This window comes from Pan paniscus, chromosome 19 (genome assembly GCF_029289425.2).
Source record: "Pan paniscus chromosome 19, NHGRI_mPanPan1-v2.0_pri, whole genome shotgun sequence".
NCBI lineage: Eukaryota > Metazoa > Chordata > Mammalia > Primates > Hominidae > Pan > Pan paniscus.
In genome coordinates, this window is record NC_073268.2 from 53,897,480 (window position 1) to 53,908,763 (window position 11,284).

At 36.3% G+C, this 11,284-nt stretch overlaps 1 protein-coding gene across 1 annotated transcript; it reads left to right on the forward strand.

The window, feature by feature from the left end:
• Positions 1-2,097: 2,097 nt before the first annotated feature.
• On the forward strand, positions 2,098-9,518 carry LOC117976528 (putative coiled-coil domain-containing protein 144B). The gene is made up of 4 exons (XM_055101833.2): positions 2,098-2,634; positions 4,711-4,784; positions 6,039-6,878; positions 8,914-9,518. Exons 1-4 carry the CDS (start codon positions 2,358-2,360, stop codon positions 9,052-9,054), a joined length of 1,332 nt encoding a protein of 443 aa, XP_054957808.1. The 5' UTR covers positions 2,098-2,357; the 3' UTR covers positions 9,055-9,518.
• Positions 9,519-11,284: the final 1,766 nt, after the last annotated feature.

The following is an 11,284-nucleotide window of genomic DNA, read 5'->3' on the forward strand; positions in this document are numbered from 1 at the left end:
AGCAAGTGGATATGATGGAGGGTGGTAAAATGAGATAATACTTCAAAAGAAGAGTGGGGTATTAGAAAGGTGGGAAGAATATAAGGTGAACGTGCAGCACCAAAACTTATCAGATAAGACAAACTTTACTTGCCAATATGTTAGTTGTGCTTTAAGTTTAATTATTTCATCATAGTGTGGCTATACTGATGATTTTAAGCCAGTCAGATATTCTGGTCAGCAAATCATGTGTGTGTGTGTTTTGATTATCAAAAATGAAGAAAGCAATTAATTACCCTTAATAACTACATGGTGGACACAGTCTTTTAAAACATTGATTCTGAAACTTTTTGGCCTGGGGTTCGTTTTATATGATTAAATATTATTGCCTAGAGGTAACCAACACCCTGAATTAAGAATTTATTATGTCCATTCCCTTTTAAAACATTTTATTACATATGTGTATTGTCATAAATAATATGTAGAATTTGTTTTCATGTCCTAAAATTGTATATAAATTGTTTTACACTCTACATATTTTGCAACTTTCTTTTGTCTGGTCACATTACATTTTTGAGGTCAGTCCTTATTGACACAGGAAGCTCTGGTTTTCTATCAAATGACTGGATCTCAAACTCTCTTCATAATGATAAATAAATAATTAAAATAAAGAAAAATTATTGCAAATTCCGAAGAGCTTTTATTTAAGTCGGTTGTGTCTTTTGATATTTACTATTTTAGAAATAAAAACTAAAATATTTTAAAAACAAGCATGCGGCCAGGCGTGGTGGCTCACGCCTGTAATGCCAGCACTTTGGGAGGCCGAGGCGGGCGGATCACGAGGTCAGGAGATCGAGACCATCCTGGCTAACACGGTGAAACCCCGTCTCTACTAAAAATACAAAAAATTAGCCGGGCGTGGTGGAGGGCGCCGGTAGTCCCAGCTACTCGGGAGGCTGAGGCAGAGAATGGCGTGAACCCGGCAGGCGGAGCTTGCAGTGAGCCGAGATCGCGCCACTGCACTCCGGGCTGGGTGACAGAGTGAGACTCCATCTCAAAAAACAAACAAACGAACAAAAAAAAAAACAAGCACGCACAGCCATACATTCCAATAGCCTTTAGAACTATGACCCATTCACCATTAGAGCTATGATGTTATGACACACCATGTCTATGAAAAGCTCCACTGTACACGTGAAACAGAATGAGAGTGAAAATGGCAAATAACATTTTGTATTATTTGATGTCTTGGCCCCTCATCTGGATCTTGAACTCCAGGGATTCTCAGATCATAATTGAGAGTCAACATTTTAAACCACATATGTGGTTGTGGATAAATGTACCCTTTATGATGAAATGGACTTTAAAGTTTCACTTATGTGTTTTTGGCTTGTTTCTTTCAGTTGTCTCAAAAAATTTAAATCTCAGGCCGGGCACGGTGGCTCATGCCTGTAATCCCAGCACTTTGGGAGGCCAAGGCAGGCGGATCATGAGGTCAGGAGATTGAGACCATCCTGGCTAACGCGGTGAAACCCCGTCTCTACTAAAAAATAAAAAAAAATTAGCCGGGCGTAGTGGCAGGCGCCTGTAGCCCCAGCTACTCAGGAGGCTGAGGCAGGAGAATGGCGTGAACCCGGGAGGCGGAGCTTGCAGTGAGCCGAGATTGCGCCATTGCACTCCAGCCTGGGTGACAGAGCGAGACTCCGTCTCAAAAAATAAAAAAAAAAAAATTTAAATCCCAACAATTTTGTTTATATAGTAAAAAGGAAAATATTTTTGTTATGTATTCCTTTCCTGTCTCGTGGCACTGTGTGCTATTTGGATCTAGTGTGGTCCTAGACTAATCCTGTTCTCACATGGGAACAGTTAGAGCCCTTACGGCTCTTATTTTGCAAATAAATGTATGAAGTTTATCCAAGTATTTGAAAGGAAATTCTGAAGATAGTGGTGCATTGAGGAAAGACCATCTCATTATAATTAAAATAGTTTTAAAAGTATATTTATTATGAGTTTTTGTAAATCCTATGTCTCTACAATACATACATACAATGCTGTCATGTATATTTAAGCTTAAAGTGGTTAGACATAAATTCTGTTTTAAAAAATGTATATCCACGAAGAATCTTAATGGAAAGCAAAATATGTAATAGAGACTGCTGAGTGAATAAAAGTAAGTAATAGTAAACAGTAAAAATGTAGAAAAGTGAGAGATGATAGTTAATTAAACTTACCTGAATGAATTGTAAGCATAGGACATGTAAAATATAATAAGCCTGAATGCATAGTGTGTTGTGGGAGAGAGCAGGATGTGGGACTGTTTCTGTGAAGAAAGCATGTATACAAGTTAGTCAAATTATTGTGTTATTTACATCCTAAAAATGAAAACTTCATTTTCGGATTTTTCAGATTGGCATCCTACTAATTTGACCCTTAGTGATGAGACTTGTCAGAGATCCAAGAATCTGAAAGTTGATGATAAAAGTCCATCTGTATCACCATCAATGCCTGAAAATCAGTCAGCAACCAAAGAACTGGGACAGATGAACTTAACAGAACGAGAAAAGATGGACACTGGAGTTGTACTTCTCTCAGGGAATGATACTCTCCATGACCTATGCCAATCACAGCTACCAGAAAACAAAGAGAGCAAAGAAGGTAACAAAGAAGCATAGAGAATTCAGTCCTAGAGTGCCTCTGCTTGGCTGCATAGAGCTATAGTTCTGACTTAAAAAAACTTTTTCTGGTAAAATGTGCTTTGTGTTTACTCACCTTTTGCACTGAACAGAATACCTTTTGGCAGGATATTTGTGTTCTTCCTTTAACCAAAGCAACATCTAGATAACAGAGAATTAGGGGAAAGCATGATTTTCTTTAGGAAGTAGGATTATATTTAGAATATAGGGACTAAGTATGTTTAGGGACTAACATAGGATTGTATTAGGATAACTTAGTAGAGACCTAAAGATTGCTGACTCAAACACAATGTGGTTTCTTTGCTTTATTTTTACAGCTCTGAATTCACAGCTGTTAGTTATAACTATATGCACGATAATTTAAAAGACACCTTCCCACACCTGTAATCTCAGCACTTTAGGAGGCCGAGGTGGGTGGATCACGAGGTCAGTAGTTCGAGACCAGCCTGGCCAATATGGTGAAACCCCATCTCTACTAAAAATACAAAAAAAACTAGCCGGGCATGGTGGTGAACGCTTGTAGTCCCAGCTACTCAGGAGGCTGAAGCAGGAGAATCGCTGGAACCCAGAAGGTGGAGGTTGCAGTGAGCCGAGATTGCGCCACTGCACTCCAACCTGGGCAATAGAGGAAGACTCCGTCTCAAAAAACAAAAACAAAAACGAAAAAACACCTTCCAAAAGCAAATATTAAGTGACTTCCTATCATTTCTATGACTTTATGTATTATAGAATTGACTTTCCAAGTCAGTAATTAATGAGACTTATTGAGAATTTGCTGCATAGTATCTCCTTGGCTGTGTCCACATGAGCTACCACCTTGCGTTAATAAATGTGTTCACTAGGGATGTTGGTTTTGGCATTGACAGTGTTCTATCACCAATGCAAATAAGACCAGGGACCACTCTTGAGAACATTAATGTCCAAGCATCTTAAAATTATACATAAGGCTTTCATAATGTGACTTCTGCTCAGCTCTCCATCTTTAGCCCTTTCCCCCGTGTGCCCTTTCTCTGGCCTTACTGAACTGCTGGTCCTGTCCTGCTGACCCATCCTTCGATTGCAGGCAAACACATATACTCTTTCAGGCCTCTTTCTGCCTTTTGTTGCTGCCTGTCATGCTCTCACTCTTTCCTGTCCCCTACCCCTTCTAATTAGGCTAGCCTCACTCTTTAAGCCTCAGCTCGGGCAGGATCTCTAGAAAAGTCATCTCTGACATGCTTTCTTTTCACTCTTTAAATCCTAGTGCCTATCACATAGCAAGACTCAATACATAATTGCTGAGTAAAATAGATAATGACTCTTTGTACAAAGATGATTTTCAAGATTGTTCCCTACAGTCAAGGAGCAAAGGGAATAGACATGTAAAGCAATAATTGACAGTTTGGGTGGTGGAGATGCAGTAGAAAAATCAGTAAAGTTCTAGGGCAGCCCTAAGGAAGGAGATACCTAGATACCTGTTTACCTGGGGAAAGATGAGGATGAGGGTCAACTTCACCTAGCAGTCTGTTTTTTATTTTATGTATTTTATTTATTTATTTTTAGCAGTCTGTTTTAAAAGATGAAAATATTAATACATTTGTCAGAATAATACAGGGAACCATTTCAGATGTTAGGAAGAGGTTGTACACCAATAAAGGTGTCCACAGTCATTTTGGAAATCATTAATGAGGTACTATTATGAAGTGGAGAACAGTATGCAGCATTGCCTGATAATATTGCTACTGCATTCCAAAATTTTGTTTTGTTTGTGATGGCTTTGTTCATTGATGTTGGGTGGATGAATCTCTGAGTGAATCTTCAACATGATTGTATTTCTTTAACCTGGTGGCATCTAGTGTCTCCCAGAAAGTGGTTTGTTGAAGTTTTGGAGAATTAGAAGTATTTCTTAAAGAAGTAAGTATTCCACTAAAGATCAAGCTTCATTTAAACTCTCAATTTATGAAATAAAATGAAATGTAATTTAAAATCTATTTTTATAAAGACTATGTCTTTTATCTAACTGTTCTAAGTAGTTTAACTGAACGTTTGGATTTTGCAGCAGAACAAGACTTGGAGCTGACATCAGAGGAAGAGCAAGAAAGACTTAAAGGATGCGAAAATAAGCAGCCACAGGTGTGGAAACATTTAAACTAAAATCTAAATTTCTGGTTTAATACTCTTTTCTTGGCTTTAATAATATAAGCTAGCCCAAATGAAATTACCTCTCAGACTAGCCTTTGAGAATCAATAGATCCTTACTTAATATTTAATTTTAAATACATTTAAACTAGTTATAAAACACAATATTGTTAGAATCTATCATAACTTATAGTTAATCTTTACCCTTGGAGTAGAGGCAAACATTCCAGAATTTTGTTTGCTCTTCCATTCTTACAATATCCTTATGGGATAAAGAAGGTAATGTCAATTATTGACTTATATTATTAAGCAACAGAAATTATGAACAATTTAACAGTGATGGCCACTGAGTTGGATTCATGGTATAAGAGTAATCATGGCCAGTGGCTCAAATTTTGCAGTTTTATATTGCCAGTTACTAATGCCTAGGTTTAAGATGTGGCCTTTCATTGACTTCACGGTCTACATTCAGTGAGAGTGGGGTTATGAAATCAACCCAACTGCCTATTAAGGGAATCATACCTTGAAGAATGGGATCTTTGGTGTTAGGGTACAAAGAATAACTTTCTAAATTTTTAGATGCAGAAACTTAGTAAGAATTATCTTAAAAGTTTTAGTTAGTGTTATTAGGGGACCGTAGTATATATTAGAACTGAACTGAAGAAGACAGTCTAGATATATAACCCTATGATGTTACAGTATATAATTTGAATTAAAACTTAAGAATTTGCTTTTCTTTCTGATTGGTGTTGATTCGGGCTCCTAATAATTTGAAGATTGCCTACCCTCCAGTTAGTAATCTATAGAACTTACATGTAGTAATATATAGTACTTACATGTAGTAATATGTAGTACTTACATGTACTGTAGGGGCTCACTTTTCAAGTGAGGAAGCCTTTGTAACACTAGAAATCATCTGCTAATTCATTTTTGGTAGATTTAACACATAATGAATTAAGTTTATTCCAAACAAACAGTGACAAAGTTAAGTTTGCTGGTTCATATTTTTCTCCTCCTTTCAGCTAAGACAATTGTTTTTAACTTCTTAGTTACAAGCCAGTGATTTGGGAGTAGCTAAACCTAGATGAAGAAGTTTAACAGTTAAATTTTCATTTTAATTATTTGTGAATTTTTCTTTGTTCATACCTGTTATTTAAGGACAAAGCTATTTTTAAAACATGTGGCCCAACAGAGAAGACACCCAAGAAACAAAACAAGCAAATTAATCTTCCACTTTTGCATCTGCAGAAAACGTCTCAAGAACCAGAAATGGCTAAGGATTGTGATAGAGAGGATATACCTATATATCCAGTACTTCCTCATGTGCAAAAATCTGAGGAAATGTGGATTGAACAAGGCAAATTAGAGTGGAAAAACCAATTTAAACTCGTCATAAATGAGTTAAAGCAGAGGTTTGGTGAAATTTATGAAAAATACAAAATTCCGGCTTGTCCTGAGGAAGAGCCACTACTTGATAACTCTACAAGAGGAACAGATGTAAAGGATATTCCCTTTAATTTGACAAATAACATATCTGGTTGTGAGGAAGAAGATGCATCTGAAATATCTGTCTCAGTGGTATTCGAGACATTTCCTGAACAAAAAGAACCCAGTCTCAAAAATATCATCTATCCACACTATCATCCATACTCTGGGTCCCAGGAACATGTTTGCCAGTCATCTTCTAAGCTTCATTTACATGAAAATAAATTAGACTGCGACAATGATAACAAACCAGGCATTGGACATATTTTTAGTACAGATAAGAACTTTCATAATGATGCAAGCACTAAGAAAGCAAGGAACCCAGAAGTGGTTACGGTTGAAATGAAAGAAGACCAAGAGTTTGATTTGCAAATGACAAAAAATATGAACCAAAATAGTGACAGTGGCAGTACAAATAACTATAAAAGCCTGAAACCTAAATTAGAAAATCTGAGTTCTTTACCACCAGATTCTGACAGAACATCAGAAGTATATCTACATGAAGAATTACGGCAAGACATGCAAAAGTTTAAGAATGAGGTCAACACATTAGAAGAAGAGTTCCTGGCTTTGAAGAAAGAAAATGTTCAACTTCATAAAGAGGTAGGGTTTTACTTGCTGCCACTCTTTGTTTTTTCTCTCAATTATCTGGTCCATTCTGATTTTCCACTTAGGAAAAGCATATGAAAAGCATACAGTTTGGTTGTCTAAATCTGTAATTGTGTGTAGAAACAGATGATTTCTAAGTAATAGGAGTTTAGGAAAACTTTCTCATAATCTTTGTTTCTTAATTGACCTAAGTCTCTCTGTCAGTCTTCCAAGTGGCGTATGGATTGTGAAATTCATGTAGCCATATATCATGTGACCTTCAGAACCAGGAGAGGCGTCAAGAAAATCGCTAAAGGAAATGTGATGAGCTTGAGGGCTTTTTCCTTTTACCGACTTAAAGATGAGTTGTGTCTAACAATAAGATGGGAATACAGTAGAAAGGAAGCAATGACTAAGAAGAGATATAAAAATGTATCTAGCAGGCGTGGTGGCAAACACCTGTAGTCTCAGCTACTAGGGAGCCTAAGGCAGGAGGATCATTTGAGGCCAGGCATTCTGGGCTGTAGTGTGCTATGCCGATCAGGTGTTCACACTAAGTTCGGCATCAATATGGTGACCTCCTGGGAGCGGGGCACCACCAGATTTGCTAAGGAAGGGTGAACCAGCCCAGGTCAGAAATGGAGCAGGTCATAAGTAACTCCTGTGCTGATCAGTAGTGGGATCGTGCCTGTGAATAGCTACTGCATTCCAGCCTGGGCAACATAGTGAGACCTCATCTCTTACTAAAAAAAAAAAAAAGAAAAGAAAAAAAAAAGTATCCAGCCCCGAGAGCTGCAGCAAATATTCCTGGCCAATGAATCTGTTTATTGTGCTTTTCAGGTTTATCTGTTTAACTCAAACTGTTGGAACTTAGAATTGCATCATGACCACTTTAAATATTTTTCAACAACAAGTATATACACTTTAATATATTTGTTAATATAACTACTCTCCACTGTTTCTGTTGAATCAGACCTTTATGTTATGTTGCTTAATAAAGTACAGTAAGTTTTGGCATATATATTTTTTCCATGTAAGTAGCATAAATGCTCAGCCAAACACTTAGTATATGATGCCAAAGTAGAAAGCTGAGTCTTCTACATTGATTAGGGCAGGCCTCCTACCCTCCGCTAAGGCATTAAATTATTTTACCCAAGTCACACTTTTAACCTATCTGATTAATTTGCTGAATTTGTCTGATTCAGCATTATGGAATTGTACTGTCTCTTTTGGTGCCACAAAATGCTAGGTAATGGCACTTTAGGGGCTTTGGATCAATCATTTTAATCTTTTTTGGCTTTAGCCCAGTTATCAATAGAGAGTGAGCTAAAGTAGATTCTTATACTGTATATCCTCCAGCTATAAACTTTTATGGCTATTGAATGTGAAATTTGGGAAGCATCTCATTTCCAGAATTCCACCCTAGCTCAGCAGTTTCACTCTGCTTTTTGTGTTGTGGCAGACTTGTATTTCAGTAAGCACCTTCACCTTTTTGATATCCCAGGATTCAAATGAAAAAAAAAAAAAAGACAAAAGTTAGTGGGGGAAAAGAATAGCTTAGTGCAGAAAAGGGAAAGCTTCCTTTCTTTTCCTGAAACCCCACAGTGTTGTATCCTCTCAATCTGGCTGTTTAATATGAAAGTCAAGTGGCAAAGACAGAAGAAGACACGCTTTGTGTCTTTATCTTCTTATTTCCATGTTTGTGCCAGTCAAATGAGGTAAAAATTCATAATACATAGTGAAGGGTGGTTGGGAATAAAAGCACAAAATTAAGAAGGGCCCTGGTTGAAATTTTGGAAAATTCTGTCTCATTCATTGAAACAGAAATGAAGCTGACTTTACAAAAATGTTGATGATAAAACTATAATAATTATAATTATATGATGATAGTTCCAGATGTGATAAAATTAAAGTAAGCACCAAATATTTTAATGACTAAAATTATAATTAAACTGAGTCAAGTGATGATGAAATCAATGAAAACAGAAAAAAGTTCTTTGTATTAAATAAAGCAATAACAATCATCCTGAACATCAAACTCTCACTCAAGGTTGAAGAAGAAATGGAGAAGCACAGAAGTAATAGCACAGAATTATCAGGAACCCTAACTGATGGTACTACTGTTGGCAATGATGATGATGGACTAAATCAGCAGATTCCTAGGAAGGAAAATGGAGAGCATGACAGGTAAGCCTACAGCAGCGTTTAACAGGAGACAATTGGTCAAGTGTGGTGGCTCACGCCTGTAATCCAGCAATTTGGGAGGCCAAGGCGGGTGAATCACCTGAGGTCAGGAGTTCAAGACCAGCCTGACCAACATGGACAAACCCCATCTCTACTAAAAATACAAAATTAGCCAGGTGCAGTGGTGCATGCCTGTAATCCCAGTTACTCAGGAGGCTGAGGCAAGAGAATCGTTTGAACCTGGGAGGCGGGGGTTGTGTTGAGCCGTGATCATGCCATTGCACTCGAGCCTGGGCAACAAGAGTAAAACTCCATTTCAAAAACAAAAAGCAAAAACAGAAACAAAAACAAAAAACAGGAGACAATTATGTGCTATGAAATGAATCCTAATTTGGGCTAATATTCATGATGAACAGATTTTATACTTTTACTAGGATATTCAGCCTTCCTTGGTTATCAGAAAAATGCAAACTAACAATGAGACACCATGTTTTCCAATCATATTGATATTTTATTTAAAAAATAGGAAGTATTGGCAAATGTGAAGAAAAAGGCGTTTTCATACACTTGTTAAATGAAATTGATGAATCCTTTTTGCAGGGTAATTTAGTAGCATGTATCAAAATTTCAAATATGTCACTTCTTTAACCTAACAACTTCACTTTTGGGACAAGATCCTACAGGAAAATATGACTTGTGTAAACACATACACATATGTGTTAAGGACATTTATTACATGTAGTATGTAACATACAATAGGCTAATAGGTTAAATATATATAATGTTAAGTATATATGATATATTTATGTTAAGGATATTTATATATGTTGCATATATACTTATGTATAAGGATATTTATTATAGCATTGTAATATCAAGAAGTTGGAGATAGTCTAAATCCTTAGCAATAAGGAAATAGTACAATTGTCATACCCAGAAAATAATGTAGCATGCACTCATTTTAATAAAAGAAGTTGTTAGACCAGGAGTGCACTGATTATTTCACAATTAAAGTCTATTTAAAGCCTTTAGTTTGATGACACATCTTAAGCCAGTTTTGTTGGAATTCTCGTAATATCTGCTGAGTTACAAAAGGAAGCTAGCTACATGCTACATTGACACTGTACCTTGTTAGCAACAGAATTCTAATTATTAAATTTTTGTTTTTTGCTGTCAATGTGTGAGTGCTGAAATACCAGATCCTCAAATTAATCTGAATATTGCCAAGGGATTGCACATGGGGATTCATGTTCCGTGTCAGCTTTTCAATATACTGGGTAAAACTTACTAAAATACGACGGAGGATCTTAGCTCTACTGAACCAAGAATTGGACAGCTCTTTTTGTAAAGAGCCAGTTAGTAAATATTTTAGGCCTTGTGAATTATAAAGGGCGTAAGTGTGGCTGCATTTCAAGGAAATTTCCTTATGAAAACAGGCAGTGGGCTGGATTTGCTCCACAAGCACCAATTTGTTGATCCTTGTGCTAAAACCAAGGTGCTGTTATGCAGTGAATCCTCTTTTTAAAGGTACCCTACATGCATGCCATTATCCTTTCTTTTAAAAGATAATGTATTTCAGTAGGAAACACACCATATTTTTCAACAGTAGCTTCATATAATTTAGACAAATTTGATTTACAAAATAAGATTATTTTCTGCACTTGTCCCCTTTTATTCTTGTTATAGAATTCCATATTTTGACTATTACTTTGTATATTTGATGAGTATAAAATATTCTAGAGTTAGATGATTTTTATCAAGCAAGAAATACTTCTCCTGAAACTTTTAGTCTTCCTTGGTCTTTATGTATAAGCATGAGCAAAATGACAATCAGCTTATATAATCTAGAAATGTTCAAGTGGTCTTTTGGTTTTATAAGTTAATGAATTTTTATTTAATACCTTCATCTGGCATTTCAAAAATGCCATATAGATATGATTTAAAAAAAACTTTTAAAGGGTAAAAATGTAGTATATAGTTATATAAGAATTGAAAAATACAGCTAAACAAGAAGAAAATTAGATCATCTACAGTCATGCCCCTAGGTATGCTGGCCTTGAAAGAATGGTATATACTCATGGATTCAGATTTCTTGTCCATTCACTCTTGAGCTGATACCAGTAATTTTCACTCCCACCACTCTTCCAAGATTGTTGTTCTCAAGTTTACCATTGATTTGTAAATCTAGACATTGTTTCTTAGACCTCATTTTATTTAACCTGTCAGCAATATTGGAC